This window comes from Onychomys torridus, chromosome 3 (genome assembly GCF_903995425.1).
Source record: "Onychomys torridus chromosome 3, mOncTor1.1, whole genome shotgun sequence".
NCBI classification, from domain to species: Eukaryota; Metazoa; Chordata; class Mammalia; order Rodentia; family Cricetidae; genus Onychomys; species Onychomys torridus.
The window spans coordinates 130,019,080-130,045,335 of NC_050445.1; the positions used below are offsets into that span (position 1 = coordinate 130,019,080).

Here is a 26,256-nt window from a genome sequence, read left to right on the forward strand (position 1 = left end):
CTCCAGGAGAAACAGATAGAGTCGGTGGAGACTGGGTCATCTGGATGGCACATTTCACCCCTGAGGTTGGAAACAAAGAATAAACATACAGTATTAACCATACCATAACGTAATTCCCATAAACAGCCAGGCAGAACTCATAACTTGGTTATAGAATTCTCCACTTCTGTCTTCTTTACCTGAAAACCAGAGCAACAGCAGCCCAAGGAGCTTAGTAAGGACCCTCATGCCCATGATTGCTCACTGAGAATAACTTCTGCACAGGGCTTTAATAGCCTCTGAATAAGTGCTCAGAGCACTGGGCTGTGCTCTGGACACATGCAAATCAGCAATGGTGTGCAGGGCTCAGGTCAGCTTTAGGGTTGGCTGGGCACATCTTACAGACACCTCATAAGGACTAGAGAGGATCCTGGTATCCAAGATACAGATGAGCAGATTTGCCTTCAGATAACATGTTCCTTTCTGTGGATCAAATAACAGTAACACTGTAGGATTTTGAAAGTGGTGAGTTGCTTTTATCACTCTATGTTCTTCATGTCATTCTGGGATACATTCCCATTAAGCATATGACTTACTTTCTGAAATAATCACCAAAATTTAAAGAAGACTTTTTAATTCATTTTGTTTTTCTTTTTAAAATAGAAAATTATAAAGTTTATTATAAAAAATTGAAGATAAATAACATCACACAACAAAACTAACCAGAATCAAAGTCTATATAACACAGTGAATACAAGTGGAAGATGTTTATGATTTAGGAAGAAAGCACATTGATTCCCTTAGTGTAGCATAAGCTCATGATGGCTGTGTAATACATATTGATGGCTGTTGTGTATGATTTTCTGTTTTGATTGACAGATATATATATATATATATATATATATATATATATATACACATCGCAGTCCTTTGGCTGTGATGTATTTTATTGCAGTCATATGCATGGTAGAACTTGCATGTGTGTAAGGTAATAAACACAATGACTTCCATAAAGTGTTATATTAATGATACTCTTTGCAGCACAAAGTCAGTTATTTCAGTTATACGCTGAATTGTTTGACTACCCCTACTTAATTATATCCTTCTGGATGGATTTGGCCATGCAAGAGGCTGCTATAACCTCATTGGTTGTAATGACTAGATTGCATAGGTGGTGACTGACATGCATGCAACTTGATGGTATCCTTTCCCAGTTAGCTTTCTTCCTCTCTATGCCTCCTACTTTAAAATAGAGATGTAAGCTCTTAGCTACTGTTCCAGGGCCATGTCTGTATGCCTGCTACAGGCATCAGCTGTCAACCATGTTGGTCATAGACCAACCTTTCAGAATGGTAAGCCCCCAAATTAAATGCTTTCTTTTACAAATTGCCTTGGCGGGGGGGGGGTTGGGATCTATCCCTGGTCTATGGGTAGGCTTCTGGAATTTGATGCCTGTGGTGTGACACCTTACACAACTTTGGTGCAGTGGAAAGGGGCTTGGACCTGCCTAGGCTCAGTGTGCTGGGCTCTGCTGACTCCCCATGGCAGACCTTGATTTGGGGGATGTGGGGATGCAGGGTGGCTTGTGAAAGAGGGATGGGTGGTAGGAGGAGGGAGTAGGGAGTAGGGAGGAGGGAGGAGGGAGGAGGGAGGAGTCTGTGGAGAGCATGTGGAGTGAGTTGGAAATTTCATAATACAGAAAAAATAAAAAAAAAGAAAAGTGGGTACAGAGACATAGTCCACATTTCTAATAATGTTAAAAAAATGGCCTTGGTTGTGGTATTTTGTCACAGTAATAGAAAACTAACTAAGATACTTACCTTCCTAGTAAGGAAAGAAATGACTAAACATGTAATTTGTAAAAAGCCCCCTCTCCTCCATGCCTATGACATGAGATTAACAATCTATCTGAGGACCCTATGATCAGGAAGCCTTATTTTCAGTAAGTAACAGACTCAAGATGCTGAGAATAATTTGTTCCCAGTATGAGTTTTTCAGAATAGTAGTATTTGGGATTTTTTAAATATTTAAGAATTATGTGGTGGTATTGTATTCCCCAAAATATTGTGCACCCTAATAAACTTATCTGGGGTCAGAGGACAGAAAAGCTACAATATTAAACATTGAGGTTTGGCAGTGGCACTCACACCTTTAATCCTAGCATTCCAGAAGCAGAAATCCCTCTGGATCTCTATGAGTTCAAGGCCACATTGGATACAGCCAAGCATGGTGACACATGTCTTTAATCCCAAGAAGTGAGCCTTTAATCTCAGGGAGTGACAGTAGAAAGCAGAAAGATATATAAGGCATGAAGACCAGGAACTAGAAGGATTTGGCTGGTTAAGCTTTTAGGTTTTGAGCAGCACAGTTCAGCTGAGATTCATTTGGATAAGGACTCAGAAGCTTGCAGTCTGAGGAAACAAGACCAGCTGAGGAACTGGAGAGGTAAGGAAGCTGTGGCCTGTTCTGTCTCTCTGACCTTCCAGCATTCACCCCAATACCTGCTTTGATTTTATTAGTAAGACTCTTTAAGATTCCTGCTACATCTACTTAATTTATTTTATGTGTATTTTTGTTTTGCCTGCATATTTATTTGTGTACCTTATGAGTACAATGACCTCAGAACCCAGAAAGAAGGCTCAACTATTCTGGAAGTAGAACTACAGTCTGTTGATAGCAGTCATGTGGGTCCTGGAAAACAAACCTGGTCCTCTGAAAGACAAGCTGATGCTCTTAACCAGCACTCTGACCATGGCAGAGGATGCTATGAAGCTATGGGTTGTAATGACCTTATTGCTTTGTTTGGTTAGTGTTCCCACAGGATTTCAAAGTTACAATAAGATACTAATTTTCTAATTTTAATTGGATAATAATTTATCTATAACTCCTGCTTTGTATATGTTTGCATAGGGATATGGGTGTGTGCCTGGGGTGTGTGTGTGTGTGTGTGTGTGTGTGTGTGTGTGTGTGTGTGTGTGTGTGTTTTCACATCTTTGTTGTATAAATCTCAGCTGTTTCCAAACCTGCAACTCATGGAAAGTTAGTATTTAATGTGAGACAAGAGAACCATTCCCATGATTTTAATGCTAGCTTGGGGAAAAAGATTGAGATCTAATACAGAAAAGCTTATCTGGTCCCTGTACAAAACCAATGTTGACCTTTTAATCTTGGCAAAGAGAAAAGAGAAACACTCTTAGCAGTTGGAGAAACCAGAAGGAGCATTTGTGGCAGCCTACGCTCTCACTTCTCCTTCCTTGAATGGTTTTTGTCATGATTTGAATCACTGTGGGAGGGAAATTGTTATGATTTTGACAGTAATAACTTGCCACATCTTCAGGCTGCAGGCTGCTGATCTTGAGAGAAAACTGTGTGCCAGATCTACTGCCACTGAACCTCGATGGGATCCCATCTGCCAAAGTGGTTGCACTATGGATCAGGAGCTTAGGAGGATTCCCAGGTTTTTGTTGACACCATGCTAACCAACGATTAATGTCCTGATTTGCCTGGCATGTGATGGTGACACTTTCTCCCAAAGATGCAGACAGTGAGGCTGGAGACTGGGTCAACTGGATGTCACATCTGGTACCTGACATTGGAAAATCAAAAACAAATTCCCACACAATTAATTCTGTTAAAAGGAGATTTTCCTGGACACCAGGTCACACTGACCATAGTCAGGTGAAAAAATTTCCAATTCTGTCTTCCTTACCTGTAAGCCAGAGCAGCAGCAACCCCAGGAGCTGAGTGGGGGCCCTCATGTCTATGCTGGGACCTGTGTGAGGCTGACTCCTGTGCAGGGTGTGACCTGACTATGAAGAAGTCCTCAGCGCAGTGGGCTCTGGGCACATGCAAATCAGCAATGGCTGGGCACAGCCAACAGAGACTGGCCAGTTGATTCAATACAGACTTGTGGTCTTCCTGTGTCTCAGATCAAAAGGCAGTACAGGTTTATTTGTAGGAATGTGCTCTTTTTTGGACAACAAAGAACAGCACCAGTCCATGTACTGTACCTTATTTTAATTTCTGTCATGTTCAATGTAGAATTCCCTTATTACTTTTTCCTCTGTGGCAGGGTCTATCAGATATGCCAAGAAAATACACAGATGGATATAGGTCCTTACATAGTAAGTGCAGATGTTATTGAGGTCACACAGCTTCTTCTCTCTATTTTTGCCTTTTGTTAGATTGTACTTTGATTAAAACATTTCTACCAGTTTCTCCCTAAAACCCCTCCCAAATATCCCTCCTCACTCTCCTTCAAATTCCCAGCTTCTATTTTCCCCATTTTTATTGCATGAATATTTGTATTTGTAGATACATATATATTCCTAAACCTATACTTTTGTGTTTATGTTTATGTCTTTAGAGGTGATCATTTGATATTGGCTGTCAGTGTGATCTTCCCTGAGTACCTCTTCCAAGCTCAGCTTTACTTAGTTGTCTGTAGTAGTTTGTACATAATTAAAGCTTTGTGGCCTTTCCCCTGTCCTGTGTCAGATGTTTGTTGGTGCCTCATTAGTCAGCTCCCATTTGATTGGTAATGTTGGCAAATCTTTACAGGTAGAGCTTCTGATGTTACTAGGAGACACAATTTCACAGCAAACTCCCTGATCCTCTGGCTCTCACAATCTTTCCACTACCTTTTCCAAAATATTCCCTGAGCCTTAGTTATGGGAGCATTTTGTACATGTATCCATTAGGACTGAGCTCCACAACTCACTATGCCACTTCTTGCTTTTAGTGATTCCCAGAAGAGCAATTGTGATAACACTGAGAGATGTGGCTAAATTTTAAGGAAGGACAGAACCTCACATAATGAAGACTGCTTTTCAGGTCAACAAACTTATCTTATTCTCCTTTTCACAGCTCACTTATTGTCAGAACCTCCTGGCACAGTTGAAACAGCTCCTGAGGGAGGTGAGGATTAAGAAAGACAGATAGAAAAAGCAGAGATGTAAAAGAAAAGACAGAGATATAGGATAGCTTCGGGAGGACTGTCAAGGAATACTGCAGTCCTACTCAAGAAAAAAGAAAAGAAAAGAAAAAAGAGGATATAGATAAGAGGTAGAGTATTGAATCTACTTTTAAAAGACAACTACTAGTTTTAAATACTTTACATTTGATTGGATTTTTATATATTGTATATATATATATATATATATATATATATATATATATAGAGAGAGAGAGAGAGAGAGAGAGAGAGAGAGATTGATAGAAAATGCTGTACGGTGTATTTCTAATCTTGTTCAGGATATTGTACCTATACAGTTCATTTAACATTGTGATGCAATTTGCTAACACTTGAATATTATTATTACCAACTATTAGGATATAAGAAAAGGAAAGTTAGTAGTTAGACATTACAATGGAACTTGTTGTCATATTAGGTATGTTTTCAAGGTCAAGCAGAGATATATTTTGGATAGACAGGTCATCTTCAAACCCTTCAGAGATCTACAGAATATGGCATTTAAAATGTTTTAATAACATAGTTTTTTTTTTCTTTTTTATGAGTATGAGACATGTCTGCTCCTGGCAGTATCAATCTACTTCAGAAAAGATATGGGCATTGAAGAAAATGCAGATGGAGTTAACTTTCATTGTGGCAAAAGTTAGCCACTGGGCAACAAAGTGTCCTTGCATTGACTGATGACAGTATGCTACTCAAAATGGACAAACAGGACAAAAAACAAAGGACTATTAATCCTTGCAAAGACAAGAATGGTTTCAGCTTTGGCAATAGGCCAGAACAATATGGCACCATTGCTGAAGTGGCTTTGCAATCTGGAAAAGGCACAATGCCCCTCTCTTTGAAGGCAGCTGAACAGGCAGGACTGATAGCTTCTGGTGTAAAGTGGAACAGTAGCTGAAACAGTTGGAGTCTACCCTCTGCTGTGAATACAATGTAAATGAGAAATGGATCTTGGAAGATGTAAAATAGTATTACAGGGAGAAATTTCCCCAAACTAATGAGATTGACTCTCTACTTAAAGGGAAATCATGGGTAGTAACATAATTAGAGTGCATAAAATTAAGATACATTGCATATTTATATGACATCATCAGAGAATAAATAAAATGTTAAAAGGATATTATGCTAGATGCATTGGTAAAGAAGAGTCCATGGAAGGGAGAGGAGCTGACCTTGTGCAGTGAAGCACATGTTTTAAGTGGAAAGGGAGAAGACACATAACATGGCAAAAGCCATGGCAGAGCAATTTTAAGTAGAGGAAAGGGATTACCTATAAATGATGGGCTAGAAGCATCAGATCCTGCTGTTACTTAGAAACCACTGTGGCTGCATTCCTGCTTAGCTGCACCCTGGTCTGGCTCCAGAGAGTAGCACCTAGCACTGATCCATCTTTTGTTTAGTAGATACCTTTTGTTTCTCTTGTTTCTTTATGTGAATCTTGCCTCAGAGTCTCCCAAGGATACAAAGTCCTATGCAGCCCTTGGTTCAGGAAACCCAGAAAACCCTGGCACCTGAGAAATTGGGGAATTTGCACATGGCATTGTATTGTTGGGAGCTCCTTTTAGGTTGTTTTGAGCACATGGAAATGAACTGGCTGAACTGTACTGGAGAGAAATAAAAATGCTGGAGGTGAAGGGAAAGGCTTCAGTCCTTTGAGGATCGACCCCTGCAGCCAGGAAAGGCTAGATTCTTTTTTTTTTTAAGATGCCTCTGAGTCTTCTTTCCATGAATTCACATGAACCCACACACCCCATGAATTCACATGAACCCACACACCCCATGAATTCACATGAACCCACACACCTGTGTTGTGACACACAGGGACAAACTACACTGCCTAGGTCTTTGTTTTGTATTTCCAAAGTGATAAATGGCTCCGATGTGGAAAGGTCACAGTCATGACAGAACCCAGTATCAGTTTCAGAGCTTTATTAGGAGGAAAAGGGGTAGTGGGGGTACAAGAGAACCAGGCCTAGGAAGGAGCATGTGCAGAGAGCAGAGAGAAAGAGGGTGGGGTTGGAGGAGAGAGAGAACAGAGAGAAAAGGTGGGGTCTGAGTCACTGCTCTTTAAGGCACAGGTGGGCCTAAGAGCTATACCACACATGCGCTAATTTTGTGACCACACTGCGTGAACATAGTCACAAGCACACACTGATGATACAAGATGCAAGACCCCTTGCCTAGCTCCTGAACTGCGCATGTACGGTCATGTAGCTGGAGCATGGCAGAATCCTAAAAATTTCAGCTTCACATTAAGGACATGTGGGAACTGCAGCCAAGAAGAACCTTCCATGCCACCAGGAATATTAAACTATACTAAATGCAATGTATTTGCAAACTTGTTTGCAGGTTTTAAGACTGTAGATTGGGAAAAGGAAACATCTTGAACCTGGAAGAGATCAAAATATCTGGCTATACTTAGAAACCAGAACTGTGCTGTCCTTTAGCACCACAGAGAAACATGTCCACAGCAGAGAAATCTACACTGTGTTGGAAAGAATAAGGACAATTGGAGACACTGATCCTTTACAAGGTAAAGAGATGAACCACTTTTGCAGTTACTCAGTTCCTCCCCACCACTGCTGATTTGCATATGTCCAGAGCACAGCCTTTTGCTCTGATGACTTTTGGAGTAAGCTCTTTACAAACTGTGCAAGAGTCAGTCCCAATCACGATGCAGTGTGTGAATGAGGGTCCTTGCCCAATGTGTAGGTCTTCTGAGGCTCTGCGTCCCCAGCAAGGAAGACAATGCTGTGAATTGTTTAAATCAGTGGTTTGCTGCTTGGTCTTTAAGAACCATCCCATCATATTAATAATTGTGTGGGTATTTGTTATTAATATCTTAATATTAGGTGTCAGATGGACAGCAAGTTGACTTAGTCTCTACCCTACTTGTCTATATCTTTGGGAAATAGAGGCATCATCACTTACCTGGTAAGTCAAGGGGTTAGAAATGCATTATACTGGTACCTGCAGAAACAAGGGGAAATCTCCTAAGGTCCCAACACATTCAAATTGCAATTAGGAGTTCCATCCAGGTTCAGAAGCAAAGGGACTGCTGTAGACATTTTCTCTCCATCATTAGCCTGGAGTCTGAGGATGCTGTGGTTAATACTGTCAATACTCCTCCCACAGTGATACAAGTCAACATTAACCACTCAAAGAAGCACAAACTGAGGCCTGGCTGACACAGTGGCTTCTCCTGCTCATGCCTCCACTTGCTAATAGCATTCCTTAGATGCAGCTAGACTTTGAAGGTCACTGGGCTGTTTATGGAAAGGACATTGCTTTCCCCCACAAGTCCACATTCTCAGTGCCAGTTGTGCTAACATTGTCATTTTCTATGACACCTTAAGAAGAGTACTGGAAAATATTAGGTACCCAAGTCTCAGAATCAGCTGTGATGCATAAAGGAAAGTATACCAGTAGAGATATTGATATAAGGGTTGTTTCCATACTGGAATCAGAGTCTGCATTATAGCAATAAGCTGACTAGCATACTCTTATAATCATGAAAATGTATGCTTTTACAACAGAATTGTCCAGGACTTCTCTAGAGTACATATCCAATCCAAGAGGAAAAAACACAGCATACAAAATGGGAGGAAGGACAGATCTAGAAAGATGTAAAAGTCACAGCTTCCCACTACCTCAGCCCCAGAGCATGCTCACCTAGAGTTCTATTCATAAAAAGTCCACCTTCTCCCTTGCTTCTCAACCTCACATTGACTTTGTTTCAAACTATGGACAGTGCTTTGTGGTGAACCTGGCTTCATTCTGGCCCTTTCCTTCCCTCTGACTCAATTCCTTGTCATATTCTGTTTTGTAAACCTTATCTGTCCTCCAACAGGACATGAATAAACAAACATTGTTAATTAAAACCTCCTGTCCTCCACTAAGATTCTATGAGAACTTTTGCTGAGACATGGAACTCATCAGAGCACCTAGAGAATGCTCACCTAAGGAAAACATAGGTATTAGAATTTTCTCACAGTACAATGTTCCAAGGTTTTTGTTATAATACACCAAATGATAAGAAGATGCACTCTTTTCTGAGAACAGAAGTCAAACCCTCCCAATTAGTACTTTAGTACTTCAGCTAGAATTCATAGCATCATAATTTCAAATAACATATTAATTATCTCAATTCCTGAGATCAGAATTCTCACTGAGCTAAAATCAAAGAGTCAGACTAGCTGAATTCCTACAGAATTCCATCTGAGATCATGGATTCACCACTTTCCAGCTCCTTGATAATCTTGCATTCCCTGACCATGCCCTGTTCTTCTGACTCCGACATGCCCTCTTGTTGCCACAGTTCCTCCCTGATTGTGGTTCTCATTATGATTCATGTGGACATTCTGATCTTACTTGAAGTTTCAGTGTCACCTCCCGATATCACAAAGTTTATCTCAGTTAATTTTGTCAAGTTCATTTTTCACATGATATTCCTAATGCAAGACTGAGAAAGTACAATTTTTTGAGGCTGAAGTTGTGTCTCTGTCAACAACTTGTATCATTGTGGACAAGACATTCTGGTTTGAAAAAGAATGAAAGTTCAAGAAATAGTTTAATGAGGCAAGAAAGCAAGAAGATATGTGATCTCTAAGCTTTATGAAATGGGGCTGAGGGCTTGGGGACACTGGGTCTGCTGTGTGTAATGCAGACTACAATGTGTACAGTGACTTGTTAGAAAATGCTTTGATTTTGCATTCCAGATATAAAAAAATATTACAAAGTAAAAATATATTTCATGGTAAATAATCTATGTTTTAAGAAGATTCTCTGGTTTTATATCCCAGAAAAAAAAAGATTTCTACTTAATTGAAATTTAAAAAAATAGACATACTTGATGGTAAATAATTTGAATAATTTTTGGTAAACATTTCATTATATCTTAAGAGCTTCATCTCATGAAAGATGACCCCTGCCATAAAAATTTGTTAATGTTTCTATCTATCAATGAAGTAACTAGTGAGAATTCATACTAAACATACCCATGTACTATAAGGCTTTGTCTGCTGTATTACTCTAAACCCCTCAAATATGAGGCTTTCTTTGAAAACAGCATAGTGAGAAGGTGTAAAACTCTGGGAGACAAGGAACAAAGTGAATAGCAACAACAACAACATAATTGATTTAAAGTCCCTTATTCTATAAGCTTCCAAAGAGGATGGCTAGAATTGTAATTTCAAATGCTTTTGGGTTGTTCCAGCTGAGTAAGCTGAGGAGGCCAGGTATGCATTCACCTGTAACTTGGTCTTCCTAGGACTGTATTAATAATGTATTAATAATAAATAATAAATGTATTAATAATCTGGCCCAAGACAATCATCATTGAGTTCTATGAATAAGCTGCAAGCCATCTGACTACCAGTAGTCAAGCATCAGGGAGACTCTGGAGTTACCAGGCTTCATAGAGCACTTGTTGAAGGCACAGCTTGTTGAACTTCCCTGACATTTGAATCTAACCAGGACACTGAGATACAAAGCATACATGTAAGAATCAAATAACTCAATTTTAGGTCCTCATGTTTATTTCTGAACCCAGTTAATTTCCCTTATATGATGTTAGCTTAACAGAAAGCAGGCACTCTCCTGAAGATGGAGAAAGAGGCTGATCTTTCAGCTTGGATTGTATATTCTCACACTTAGAGTGAAGAATAAAACATGTATGATGCACTCTGGGCCAGGCACTGAGCAGCAGCCACACACCTCCAGCATAAAATGTGTGTAGAACTACATGAACCCAGACCCTTACACCTCACCGTCTATAGGAATGTTCTTCCCCTGATTGGACACATGTTGGCAGCTCAGTGTGCAGCTCACAGTGCAGCTCAGAGTAGGCAATGTGTTCTTATTCTTCTTCCTCCTCTGTAAGGAGTGACCTTGGAGAATTTAGACAGTTCCAGAGGCATGTTTACCCAAAGCCAGGCTGCTAGAGTTAAATAAGCATAGAATGAATTCTCTGAAGACTTGAGGTGTTACATAACTAATCATCTCCATACTAATAAACCACATAAAATATTACTAAATCAGAAAATGTGGATATAATACTGACATCCACAAACCAAGGAATCCCTTCAGTTTGGGGCTGTAAAAAGACCTGCAGCTTAAGACAATTTTAGATTCTGAGAGTCAAGAACACTAAACAAACCTGCCATTGGAGTGTGTACAACCAGTAATTTTCTTATATTATAAAGAGTAACAATGGGACCCATGAGATACCTCAAAGTGTACAGTCATTTGTTGGCAAGCCTGAGAACTTGGTTTCAATTCATGGAACTGACATGGTAAAAGAAAACCAAATTCCCAAAGTTGTCATCTGGCTTTCACGTGTGTAGAATGTCACCTCCTTCTCCCTGAAATAAATACAGAAATTTGATTTACAAAAACAAATAAATAAGCAATAAATCAATATATAAATTTTTAAAAAGACACAATGATCTGGTCTCTAGTCACTTCAAAATGATTTTGATGATATTGGAGACAGTCCTTTTAAGTGATGTTTTTTTTTTTTTTTCTAGGTGAAACAATTTTACAATGTCAGCAATATTTTGCTGCAGATGCAGAGAAGAATTAACGGGGACAATGAGGTAGTATGGGTGCTTCTATAAAAATCTGAAACTATGTTTAAAATCCTGGGTGAATTTGAAAAACAGTATCAACAATTGGAGGTATACTGCAGCTGAAAGTTTTCCTGTGTCCAGCCTGGTCGTTAGTTGCTCAGACCCAAGTAAACACACAGAGGATTATATTAATTAAAACTGCTGGGCCACTAACTCAAGCTTACTACTGACTGGCTATTGCACTTAAACTCAGTCCATTTCTGTTAATCTGTATGTTGCCATGTTTTCCATGGCTTTACTTGTGTGCCATTACAGTATACAGATGAACAGGTGGACAGCCCAACCAATAACTTGCTTTCTTTGAGGATTTTTGTTTTGATTTGTATCATTGTGTGAGGAAGATCATCATATTGCTGAAAGAAATAAGTTGCAGTACCCTCAGACTTCAGGCTGCTGCTGCTGAGCATGAAATCTGTACCATACTCATTTCCATTGAACTTCAGTGGGACCCCAACTTCAGAGTTGGATGCACCATAGATGGAGCTTACGAGACTCCCCTTTGTTAGACTGGGATACCTTCCAGGATTTGTAGAAACAAATTTGAGATAGATTTTTCACCATCAGCATCCTGAAGCCTGATGATATTGCCCCCTAGTACAGCCATTTGGGCAGCAATACTATTACAGTGATACACATAAAACCAGAAACTTCACATGGAAGCAAAGGTGAGTGTGGGCTTCCCCAGCTGTTCCCATTGACATCAGCAACTGTATCTTTTCCACATGAAGCTCATTTTGGAAGTGAAGGTTTTGGTAGAAGAGGTCAAAGAAGCTGTTCTGTATCCCAACTCTCTTTCATTCTTTTCAGCTCCAGAAGCACAGGCAAAGTGAGGACTCACTGGAAATAATAAAAGATTCAGATCTTGACAGATGAGGTGCCTTGATAGGACACAATTGGAATTCATATTCCTGTTCATAAAAAATGGAACCAGTTTAATCTGTACTTGTTAGAATTGCTCCAAATGGCTTAATGCAGTCAGTGGATATGTAAACAACTATCATTAACTTTGGTATCTGTTAGAATAGTTGGTAGTGCTATATGGAGCTCATTTGTGCCTAGAATGATCTTGTAAGCTTTAAGGTACATGCAGCCTCTAACCTGATCAAGTGTTCTGGCTATTTGTTACCTCTACTGGGAATAGGCAAAAAGCACTGTGTCCTAAGTACTGCCATTTTTACTTCAGACTCCGTTTTACCTATAGGGTGAAACAAAGTTCAGGCTCCCAAGCCCTAGTTAAGCTAAGCTTGAAAACTTGCAATGGCTGACTCACATCCTCCTTGAACCATAGATCTAGTCATCATGTATCTTTATTCCTCTAGAAACATCATGTTCTTTCTAACAACAGAAAGAACAGAATAATCTGATTGGTGGGACTAAAAGTCTCTTGTATTTTATAACAGTTAACAATGATAGAACATTCAAGGAAGCCCCTAATCTCTCTAAATCCTGATAGGTGAAAATTGTAACTGTAACTTGGCAACAAATGTTTGTGATTTTTGTGTTTAAATACTTGCTTCAACTGGCATTTAGGGTCTCAGCTCAGCTCCCAAGTCTGATTAATTAGCCTCCTCTCATTCCCTGCTTCTTTTGTGCTACCCTGCATTAAATCTTGTTTTATGGTAACCTGTTGTATTTGCTTGGGTTGATTTGGAGTCTTGTACGATAGCACCTCCTTACCTAAGCTATTCAACTTATTGTTGACTAATCAGCTGTAATAATAGAGTACTTACTTGTAATATCTATACTGCCTTCTGATTTCCCATATGGATTGGAACTAATGAGGTAACACATATTCCTTGGGTGGTTAACATTTGTACACTGTGTAATTTTCAGGAGGGTCAGAATATGAAGCCTGTGACCTTGAGGTCTTTTCAAGAAATTCATGTGGGATTTTGGGCTTTTAGTTTCACAGGTACAACAATGGACTCAGTTCTGGGCCCTTCATTCTGGACTAATTTTGTTGATGTTCTCATGACTGTTCAGTCTGTTACACCATCTATACTATCTTAACAAATGCACCTGAATCATTTTTATCTGTTTACTTTGGTTGTTGTGATTAACCCAAAGTGAAAAGGAAAAAAATATATTTCTGATCTGTAAAAGAATGATTTGTTTTTATCAAAAGATAATTTGCATTTAACACACCTGATGACAAAGAGAGTCACCACTTCCCAGTTTACATTTCTAGTGTTTTTATTGGTTTCATTGATGTGACTGTTTTCTACAAATTATTTCTTATATTCTCAAGTTTTAACATATTAACAACATCTGTTCTCTGAGGGCTCGTAAGTAATACCACAGCTGGATCAGCCCTATTACTGTTAAATGCTTGAGAAAAAGGACGCTGACATGACATGTGATCCTCAACAATATGAAAACTTCTTTTTCCAGGAGGGTCCTGGGTCATTCTTTCTGGCTTTTCTGAAGACTATTTGTAGTACCTTCTGTCACCACAGGTTTACCATGACATCGAAATCTGGCCACCTTAAGAAAAGTGATCAGCGATCCCACAAGTGTTGAGACAAAAAGCATAAACACTCATGACCACAACTCAAAACTTAGAGGAAACTATGCAGAACATTATTATATGAATTGTTAATAAGAGTTAACAAAGGTAGAAATGTGAGAATGATGATAATTCTATAAGGAAAGAGAAAAAACACAGGAGAAGAGTGAAAAGTATCCTGAAAGGGGAAATGAGAAAGAAAAAGAGGTTTCTGTGACAGATAAAGTAAGAACAAACCAGAAAAAAAGACAAATATATTAAAGAGGAGAAGAGATTTATTAAATATTAAAGTTGATACATTGTTTTTGTTCATGCAGTAACACAAATGAAGAGGCTGAGAGGGAGAAACTCTAAATTAGGGTCAACCTGAACCCTAAACTGAAGGCTTATTTTTTAAATTTTTTTCTTTAATTTTGGGTTTCAAATATGTACACAAAAATATTATAATATGTACTTCCATTTCTCCCTTCATTCTTTCCATGTCCCTATAACACAAATCCCATCCCAACTCTGCCCATCCTTCTCTCTTTATAGCCCACTAAGTACAGTTAGTGCGGTGTATTTATGCATGAATATAGTGCCATCTATTGGAGCATAAGAATTCTACCAGTGGGCACATCCTCTATAAAGAGTGGTTCTGTCTTTACAGCAACAACCTACAACAATAACTGCACAGTATGGGGTATGTCCTGGAGACTATCTTCTCCATCTGTGCCAGCACTTTGACTATTATGATCTTGTGTAGGTCTTGTGTGGATAAACACTGCTACCATGTGTTCACAATTGCAATAGCCATGTCATGACAAAAGAGCATTTCTCAGCATGTTTCCTCATTTTCTGGCCTTTACATTTGTTCTGCACCTTTTCCTTGATAGTTGCTAAGCCTTGCAGGTGGGAGTATATTTAGATGTCTAATTTTGGCCTAAGCTCTCAGTTTCTTGTTCTTGTCATCATTCTGACTAGTCATGTATCTCTTCACTGACTTCTGTCCAATACAAAAAGGAGCCTCAATGAACAAAATTGACAAGATACAGACAAAGTAAGATGCCTGGACACTCACACACACACACACACACACACACACACACACACACACATATACCATGTGTGTGTGTCCATATTTGTATATACTATGTGTATTGTATATAGTACTTAAACTTATCAGCAAACCTTCAGGTTTTATAAAATGCTATCACACTGTATAAATGTGTTATAAAAGTACAGGTGAAATCTGTCACTAGAAGCTTAGTCCTTTTGACAATAAGGAGAAGTTGAAATCTCAGAGCTTAGAATATGCCCACTTGATATTGCATAAGCAATTTTGGTTCTCTTCTCATGATGAGAATTTCTCCCAGTCTCAGTATTCTTAAGCTTATCACATTTCTTCATTTAGGGTTCAGTACCTCTGAGATTTCCAACATCCATGTATCACTGATGTTATCCTTGTTGAGATCTTGTTAGGTAGTCATGTTGATAGGACATCATAGATACAACCTCTCTGACATTTCTAGAAGACACGATTTTTTTTTTTTTTTTTGGAGACAGAGTTTCTCTGTGTAGCTTTGTGCCTTTCCTGGATCTCACTCTGTAGCCCAGGCTGGCCTCGAGCTCACAAAGATCTGCCTACCTCTGCCTCCTGAGTGCTGGGATTAAAGGCATGTGCCACCACCGCCCAGATCAAAGACACGAACTTACAACAAACTTCCTCTTCCTCTCATACTTACATTCTTTCCACCCGGTCTTCTGCATTTATCCCTGAGACATAAACCCAGGAATTGTGTTGTACATGTATCAATTGGGTCTTGGCACCATATGACCTCGAGATCTTTTGTGATCATTTTTATCAGTTGTGTTTTTCTGTAATGGTTTCCACCTGTTGCAATGAGAAGTCTCTTGTTAAATAGGAAATATTACATAGCTTGAGTGAGCTTTGTTTATGCATTTAACAATATAACAACAATTAAAGAAGAGTCCATGAATCTGAGAAAGTGCAAGGAAGGTACATTGCAATGTTTGAAAGGAAGAAAAGGAATTAGGAAAATTATGTGATTTTATTATAATTTCAAAAATTAAAAAACATAAAGGAATCCAACCCATTTCTTACACTTGATTCAAGGTGAAAAGGATGACAAATTTGACAATGAATTAATAAATGAGATCGAGATTTCATTATGGAAAAATAATCCATGTTGATCGTAGAGCCATAATCCTTTCTTGGCAATCAGTCTCCCCTCTGGTAATGCAATAATATCAACTCTTGGAAGAAGGATTTCAGGGAGGTCTATGCAGACCAAATTTGGTTGGAGTTGAAATGATAGTTACATTCAGCAGAGACCTGCTGTTTCCAATCCTCTTCACATGACAATGTGATGCCCAGAAGCATGAGGAACAAAACAGGAAAGCTTTCAGGATGATTGTCTTCTCTTCATTCTGACTACTTAAGCCACTGAAAGCCAGGGTGTCATCTGATTTAACCAGAAGATCCAAAGCTCTGTACATCTTTGGAGATACTATTCACTCATCTATTCATACATCATTTAATATTTTGAGTGCAAATGCTATATAAATTACTACAATTCAAAAGTCATTTTCAGTAAAAGTTATCAACATTTATCCCACAAAAGCATGCGTCTTACTGTCCTTTGTAGAATTTCTTGGTCCTCAGCTCATTATATTAGTACATTGAGTGGTTCAGCTGAGTAACATTTTGTCTCTATATGGGGTCAAAACTATTACATTTCCAATAAAAACTTGATGTCAAATTGCAAGTATTTGTTTTTTCATACACTATCCTTTGTGGTATCTGTACTCTCCCTTGATGCAGAATGCCAATAGCAATCTACAACTCAAAGGCAGCCACATGATAACAAGAGGAAATGCAAACATACACAGTGTGACACCTTTTTAAAACTATATAGGATATTAAAAATTTATTATTATTATGGATTTATATTAAATTACTTGGTACCATTGTAACCATAAGTCACTTCTACATTATTTTAGTTGGTTGTAACTTCACTTTAAGGTAGTATGTTATATCTATAAATTTTGACTTACCATTCTCATAAGAACACATACAAGTTAGACACTTTTGCAAATGTCTTCAACATTTTGTCATTGATGTTTCTTTACTTCATGATGGAATGAATAGAAATGTACGTATGTGCGTATGTGTTTGACTATATGAACATTATTCTTCCTTATGCCTCTGATCACTGGCAGAAAAGAAAAGCAATTATTTGGGCTTTTCAACAGGAGCATTATTTTTGTTCTAAGCACACAAGTATTTAGCACTGATCACTGTGAATGTAGCTTCTAGATTTCAAAACAGACATTACTGTGCCCTCTCTTCATTTTGGCCATCTTCCCAGAAGAGGGCACCTCTAAAACATATCTATCCAGCTAATACCACCAGCCTTAGAGCTGCAATCATTGTAAAATTAGAAAATTAGATGTCTCTAGGATTTTGATGCACTTTTCCATTAAAATCTCCAACTCTCAGCACATCTCCTTGGGAGTCGACTTCACTATTGGATCATTGAACCTCCTGAACAAGCAAGTCCACTGTCTTCAAAAGAGGGGATAAAGGTTATCCCAGATCTATGGCTTTCAGCAACAGTCTTCCCTGGTTATATTTCCATTAGTCGTTTTTTGTAGTCCTAGTACTGAAGCTCATTGGAGGGCACTAAGTTAACATCAAGCTTAAGATTGGATCTCCTGGTGAATGGAAAGTTGATGTAGCAGATAAGAGCACTTGTTACTCGTATGGAAGAAGATTGATGTTTGATTCCTAGCTCCCACATAATGACTCACAAATATTTTAAATTCCAGTTCCAGAGAATCTGAATCCCTCTTCTGATTTCCTCGGGCACCATAAATGTATGCAGTGCCTGTACATACATGCAAACAAAACACTCGTACACATAGAATAAAATAAGCATAAATTAATTGAAAGAAAAGATGTCCTTCCTTCTCAGTAAGGCCAAGACAATTATTATCCTGCTTTTGGGATCCTCAAGAGGATCAGCCACTAATTTTAAGGCTGACTTGATGGAGATATCTGGTCCTTTATCCAGAATGAGGCTTATTGACTAATGTGCTGATTTGTCTGTTTGCTTTATATAACACCACAGCTGATTTAGTGTTCCTGTTGGTAAAATATACTATCTGTCTTCATGGGAATAATGGAAGTTCTTTCATTCTGAAGAAACAAGAATAAGACTATCAATTAACTACTAGACAGTAGAATTTGCCTTGCTTTAATAGATCAGATTAAGCCAGACATCACAGAAATATATTGGCAATTAACTACTAAAAATTAAAAAAAAAAAGAAAGAAGAGATCACAGGTTATCCTGAAGAAACAGTAGTCATTTATTTAGGATTGAATCCCTAGGAAAGCATAATTTACAATTGATTTGAATTCAACAATTCTGGTGTCAGTACCTTTCAAAAAGGTAATATATTCAAAAATTCTCTCAGTTATTTTTCCCAATCTTTGATACACAAAAAATGTATCTTTTATGAACAGAGGAATGAGGCAGCTGTTGTGTAGGAAGATCTAGAGAGATGACCATGGTTTTTAACTAGACTTTAACTTCAAAGTTTATAGGAACAGAATTTCAATGTGCTGTAAGGTAAAGTAAAACCTCTGATCAAACATGAATTTTTACCCTCCAGAACTGTTATTCTTTAATAATTCAAACATAATTTATTTGAAAAGTAGCTCATATACTCCCAGATAATGTGAAATAAACTAACCAGTAAAAGAGAACAGCTCATATTGAGAAAGAGTTCAGATGAGTATGTATTCACAAACCTACAAGCCCTGAGTTCTCTTAAATCCTGAATTATATGGAGTCCTAGACAAACAGAAGTTTCTGTAGAATCAGTGCCTGTGTTTCCATCTATTTGAGTGGGATATTCTTTTTCTTGCCATCAAAGGATGGTAATGATTTCTTACTAATACAGAAATATCTCTGAATACACGTGGACTCCAGATCAATCATTTTCCAAGAGGTTTGTGGGTATAGCCATCCAATTAGACTGGAATAGGTGCAAAAGGAGCCAGGTGAGTAGCTTTCAGGAAAACAGGAAGCAGACAAGGGGTCTAAAAGTTCTTCAATTACGTTATAAACAGCCATTCTTAATACAGCTTTGTCTTGGGAAAAATATACCTCAAACTTGGACAGTAGAACTTGCCTTGCTTTAGCAGATCAGATTAAGCTAGGCTTTACAGAAATGCATGGGCAATACTCTGGGTCAGAACTATTCATTACTAGAGAAGAAAAAAAAAATCAAAGAAATTTTCATCCTTATAAGTTTATGTCTACAAATAAGTAGATATTGTCCTGGATTGACCAAATATGTCCTAACTAAAGAACCACATGAGTTTATATGCCAAGAACTGTGAAGACTGTATCTTGCTATTTGCATATTTCAGCCTGTGAAACCACAATTGCCTCAATGATGTTTTAAAGAGATGTACTTAGGAGAGTAATGAGTAAGTAACCTGAGATCAAGATTAGTAAACACAATGTATTTATTACAGATATTCAGCTTCTTGCTACTCAGTGTCACAGGTAATAGAGGGGAGAGGTACTGAGTTCAGTATCCAAATCATTTTCCCTAGCGAAGTATGCGTCTAAGATAAACCACCTTGCCTTTTGTTGCTTCTGAATATTGTGTGATATGAGGTTATTTTTGTGTATGTATATCTACTTTCTTCTCTCCCTTTTCATCTTTTCTCTCATGATCACAGTATCAAGTGGACAAATTTTGCTCACTCAGTCTCCAGCATTCTTGACTGCATCTCCAGGGGAAAAGGTCACCATCACCTGTAGTGCCAGCTCAAGTATAAGCTCCAATTACTTACACTGGTACCAGCAGAAGCCAGGAGCCTTGCCTAAACTCATGGTTTATAGAACATCCTACTTGGCCTCTGGAGTACCAACTCGCTTCAGTGGCAGTGAGTCTGGGACCTCTTACTCCTTAAAAATCAGCAACCTGATGCCTGAAGATGTTGCCACTTACTACTGTACTCAGGGGAGTAGTAGGCCATCTACACAGTGCTACAGACTGGAACAAAAAACCCCTTACCTCCCTAGGGCCCATCTTCTTCCTCCTCGAAATGAAATGTGATCAAGGGTATGTCAGTGCTGTTGTATCTAAAACATTTTCACCCCTCTTACATCACTCCATCTCTATTCACCCGACCTTCCCCCTTCCTGTCAATGAAAAAAAAAAAAAAACTTCCTGGATCAATCTTTTAAAAAGACATTTATTATTTCATTTATGGCACAACTGATTACTCCAGGACAATGTTGATACATTTATGTGCTTAATTTATGAATGTAAAATGACATTACACATATCAATAGCCAACATGGATTTGAGAGTAGGAAGAGATCTTGGGTACTTCCTGAATTCTCCTGTGCTTTAAAGACTGGGTGCTTCTATCCCTGCAGCTGTCAGACCTAGAAGGAAAATCCAGAGTTTGGCTCCTGATAGTCTCAGCTTTTTGTGAATCTGTAACTGGTGATTCTGTGTCCATATTTCTTTCCATGCAACTGACTTCTGAATCTCATGGGAGTGTCCTCTAATTTAGTAATTAGATCCTAAAAATCAATAAAAGGCCTTCTGGTCTCTATTGATTCAGGCTTCAGGTCTCTATTTATTCAGACAGATCTGCCTCCATTTTTAAGTTTAATATTTTATTTCTATGTGTGTTTTGCCTGGATGAATGTTTGTGTTCCAGATGTACATATGTTTCCAGATAGACTGTGATTTTCACCACAAACACTATTTACTTCACTTCTTTGGCTGTACCATTGCCTACTATGTGTTGGTTGGAAGGACTCTAAGGGGATGTTCTTTCATACCTGCTTTGTCAAATTTATCATGCAGAGAGAAGAACAGCATGGTGATACTTTGTCTGTGATCTAATAGAGCTTGCCTGAAGATCAGAGTGCAGAGCTAAACCAGTGGTTATCCATAGAGGCCAAGAAATTGTGGCAAACACCTTTATTCCCAGCACTCAGGAGACAGAGGCAGATGGATTGCTCTAGTTCAAGGCCACTCTGGCCTTCAGGAAATTAATCCCATCTAAATGAAAAAACAGAGCTAGGCGGTGATGGCTCACATCTTTAATCTCAACACTTGGCAGTCACAAGCCTTTAATGCCATCACTAGGAAGGTTGAGACAGGAAGTGATATGGCTGAATGGAGAAAGGAACATAAGATAGGAAGAGGCAGGAACTCAGTCCTTTGCTGCTGAGGAGTTGGTAAGGTGAAAGGTAGCTATGGCTTGTCCCTTTATCTCTCTGGTCTTTTAGCACTTACCCCAATATATGGGTCTGGGTTTTTATTAACACCAACTAGGATTTATGCAACATCTGACATCCAACTTGTGGGGCATGAATTCACAAAAAAGCTGCTTGCCTGAGGCTTTGCAGCCACTAGCTCAGGCTGGAGCTACAGGCAACCTAAGTCACTACCCTGCTGGGTAGATTTTCCTTTTCTACCCCAAGCCCTCTGGGGAAGGGTGGGATTTTTTTGTTGTTGTACCCTCTCTGCAGCAGACTCCACAGACTTTTGTGCTCCAAAATCCACAGAAGTTAGCTGCCTTTGCATGTTCCCTCATGCAGAGGGCTGGTTCTTTAGCTTCCTCCCTCTCCCAGTGGGTTGAGGCTTTCCCTGAACCGCCTCTTGGGCTGCTGTCACAATAGGTAGCTGCCTCACTTTACTTTCCTCTAAATCATCATTGTCAGCAGATTTGTTGAGTCAATTGGAATTTCTTAAAAGGGGAAATATTTTTTTAAAAGACAGAGTTTTTTTCCCACATTAAAAAATGGGAAACACTATTACAATGGAGAGAGTTAGGTCTCTGTATGATTACATGATGCATGGTTTGAAATAAAACAATTAGATGAGAAAATAATATAGATGGGATTTATGTAGTCAATTATAAACATTATATCTTTGGTCATTTTTGTTTTATCAGTAAAATGTTGGTTAATATAAGTGCCAAGATAAAAAGCTTTAAAAAATTGTTAAAACAGATCAGAGACATTCAGACCCAGACAGAAAAATTTAAAGGGGAGCCAATCTCAGCATTGCATTATAAGGTTACAGAAAAACAGCCTAAGGATTTCAAACATCTAACCTTAATTTATCCAGTAATCTTACAGAAACTGCCATATGATACATATCTCCCAGACTGTGAAAGAACTGGATGGAATCCGAAATAAATGTTAGATTTGAGGAGATTCAAGGAAGTGATAATCTCATATGGCATGCATTCAGAGGTTAAAGTCATGCTCTAATTGTAATAGAATTATTTCTCAAGACTGGAGAAACTTGCTTACAGCAGTTTTGAAGGTTGGTCCTCAGTTATAGTGGAGGACCTGGTAGAAAGATGAGGCTAAGACCATTGAACAAGGAAGTAGTACTAGACGTATAAAAATCTCCCAAGACCAACTTCTTGGAGAGCGAGATTATGATAATATATATAGACCGTCTCTATATGATGACCATACCCTGGCTTTATGCCCTTCAGCATCCTTCAATGCTTGGGACAAAATTGATGAAGTAGGAAAGAAAATAGAGGCATTTACTAAAGTTATACAGGGCCCAAAAGAAGCCATTATTGATTTCTTACAAAGATTGACTTCAGCAGTAAATAGAATGATACAAAATTCAGAAGCTAGACAAATAATGATTGAATCTCTGGCTTTTGAAAATGGTGGTTCATGATGCACAGGGGTAATTAGGCTTTTAAAGGCAAGATTCCTCTCGGCATAATGGATCTGAGATACAATCAATATTGAATCTTATAACCATGATGATACTTGCTAGGAGAGGTGATTTCCAGAAGTTTGAGGAAAAACTGAAATGTCAACTGTTTCAATTTCAGTAAATAAAATCACCTAAAAAAAGACTGTAATAGGGCATTCCTAGAAACAATGTTCTTGCTAAGAATAATCTCAACAGAACACCTCTCCATTGTGGATTATCCAGAAGGAGTGGCAAAGGCAGGCATTGGACTAATGAATGTAGATCAACAAGGGACAGTCATCAGGAAATGCCTTGAAGGTCCTTTCACAGGCCCTCATTCCAAATTTGTTTCAGTCACTTCTTGTCATCACCATGGAGGAATCTCTATCCCAGAGCAATTAAAGAACCTAATGCATATTGTAAAACTCCATACTTCTCTGGATGATAGAACAGCTATAAAAGAGAGAACAAAAAACTCAGAAGAATCCATAAATCAAAATTGATAGCGATTAGATTTGGAACCTCACCAAAGTTAGATTTGGAGTATGATTTTGTTTTTGTCATTCCAGGAAAATAAAAACAATTATCTTGACCTTTGGACAATTAACCATCCAAAGAAGAAGGGAGAACTACCTGGAAAAAATTACCAAGAAAAATGTGGTCTCCAACTCCAGAGAAGCTAGCTAACAGGGAAAGACCCTAGGAGGGACACATGGATGATCCTGTGAACGAGAAGTGGATGAGATCTACATGAGTGGACTGGGTGTGGGGGGGTGGCAGAGGGGAAGGAGTGGGGGATGAGAGCATAGGGAAATGGGAGGATCAAGCTGGAACAGGGACAGTGTGGGAGGGCAGGGAGGGAGATACCTTGATAGATGAGGACATCATGGGAATTGGAAGAGGCAGGGTGCTGGGGAGGCTCTCAGTAATCCACAAGGTTGACCCCACCTTGGTCTGCTGGCAGTGGTCAAGAGGGTCCTAGGACTGGTCTACTCTGGTGACCAGTCTAGCAAATAACCTAGCTGTCATCATATAAACTCTTTCCAGTGACTGATGGAGGCAGATACAGAGATCCACAGCCATGCACCATGCTGAGCTCCAGGAATCCAATTGATGAGAGAGAGGAGAGATACTGCAGGCGAGGGATTTGGAATCATGATGGGAGGACATGAAGAGATGACTGGCCACACTAGTTGAAGCCCATGAATTGTGGACTGGTGGCTGTGGAGCCTCTATGGGACTAGACTAGGCCCTGTGGACATGGAAGATGGTTGTTTGGCTCAATCTGTTTGGGGGACACGCGGCAGGTGGATCCATATCTGTCTTCTGGAATCTGGTGCCTGTGGTATGACATCTTGCACAGCCTTGGTGCAGTGGGAAGGGGCTTGGACCTGCCTAGGCTCAGTGTGCTGGGCTCTGCTGACTCCCCATGGGAGACCTCAATTTGGGGAATGTGGGGATGCAGGGTAGATTGGGAAAGAGGGCTTGGGGATGGAAGGAGGGAAGAGGGGGTGTCTGTGGATAGCATGTGGAGTGAGTAGAAAATTTCTTAATAAAGAAAAATGAAAAAAAAAAAACAATATTCACAATCCAAAAAAAAAAAAAGAAAAGGAAAAGAAAATGAAAAGTGTGGTCTCTGAAGTCTCCAAAAAGATGGGATCCCACAATGATGATTCCACATGGACTATGATAATGACATTAAGCTACAAAACATCACCTGAAGATTGGTTTTGTGCTACAAACTGCTCAGGACAATTTCAGATAGTTTTGGTAATGCATGTTACAATAGAAAATTAATTTGTTACAACCTGTAGTACTCACCAAAATAGGATAGATAATGGGGTATTTCCTCAAATGTTAATGGACTAGACATTGTTAATGTAATTCTTAACTGTATATATTGTATATAGTAATTGTACTTATCCATATAGTTTTTTATGTTAGTTATTAACTTTTTAAATTTTAGACAAAAATAAAAGGAAATGTGGCGATATTTTGTGATCTTACAAATAAAGCTTGCCTAAAGACCAGAATGCAGAGCTAAGCCACTAATTAACCATAGAGGCCAGGCAGTGGTGGCATACACCTTAAATCATAGCACTCTGGAGGCAGAGGCAGATGGATCTCTTCCAGTTTATAATGTACTCTAAAAGAAAAACAAAGATAAACAATGATAGTTCCCACCTTTAATCACAGTACTTGGGAGCCACATACCTTTAATCCCAGGACTAAGAAGGGTGAGACAGGAAGTGATAGGGTTAGATGGAGAAAGGAACATGAGATGGGAGGAGACAGGAAATCAGTCCCTTTTGGCTAAGAAGTTGGTGAGGTGAGAAGTGGCTGTGGCTTGTTCCTTTGTCTCTCTGATCTGTCAGCATTTTCCACTATATCTAACTCTGGGTTTTTACTGAGACCAATTAGGATTCATGCTACAGAATATGGCTAAAGATGACCATCAAACATCTGTAGAGAAACACATTCTGTGGGTAATATTCATAGTCTACTAATCTCTGGACCTTTTCTGGGTCCCACGTCTCTACCATCAAAGAAGAGATGAGTGTCAAAGGCTCAAATGCACCTTGGCTGTTTCTCAAAAACAACCCTTTTTATTCAATGGAAAGAGTGGAGTTGCTGAGAGCTGAATGAGCTGTAAAAATTGTTCAAAGTCTATACATGGCTATAATAGTGATTTTAACTACCTTTCATGAGATAGTTACGATTAATTTGAAACCCTTTCTTGTCTAATTAATTTTCTTGGCATGTCATGGCTTAGGGCATGGTAAAAAATTCTAAAATTATGAATATTATAGCCATGTTGTCTAAAGTTAATATCCCTTTAAAGATTACTTACTAAACTTAGAAAACTGGGATGCTGAAGACAGATTTAAGCAGCTATAGATATGGCTCAGCAATTAAAATAATTCACTGTTTGTAGCTAGAAATCCATGGAGTCTGTATAAGAGGCAAAGGAATTAATTAGAAGATAAAACTCTACAGCCTGAAAAACTGAGCTATGGTCCACACTGATCTTCTTCCTGGTCCAACTCAGCATCCAAACCATGAGAGATCAAAGAAAGTGTTGAGTACCTGAGTCCCAAGTCTTAAGTGTCCCAAGAGGCCACATCCAGGAACATGTACTTCAAGGTCATAGGCGAGTAAATGTAGGTGTTACCTGCTGCCTCTCTATGAATGGTGCTTCAAGGTCATAATCAGAACAGCTTTTCCACTACATCTCCCCCTTTTGTCTAAATAAGACAGTTCTAACCTAATACAAACCTATATGCAATAGGAACAATTATCAAGTATTGTCCAAGAGAGATAAAGGGTAATGACATAAATAAAATAGGAACTGCGACCAACAAGAACAACATTAAGTAAGAAACATACTAAAAT

At 38.8% G+C, this 26,256-nt stretch overlaps 2 gene segments (V, D, J or C); one reads left to right on the top strand and one right to left on the bottom strand.

Moving 5' to 3' along the window:
* Positions 1-3,140: 3,140 nt before the first annotated feature.
* Positions 3,141-3,737, bottom strand: LOC118580214. The segment is given in 2 exon segments: positions 3,141-3,565; positions 3,689-3,737. Coding segments are annotated over 2 exon segments (474 nt in total).
* A 15,887-nt stretch (positions 3,738-19,624) lies between these two features.
* On the top strand, positions 19,625-20,229 carry LOC118580215. The segment is given in 2 exon segments: positions 19,625-19,670; positions 19,850-20,229. Coding segments are annotated over 2 exon segments (426 nt in total).
* Positions 20,230-26,256: the final 6,027 nt, after the last annotated feature.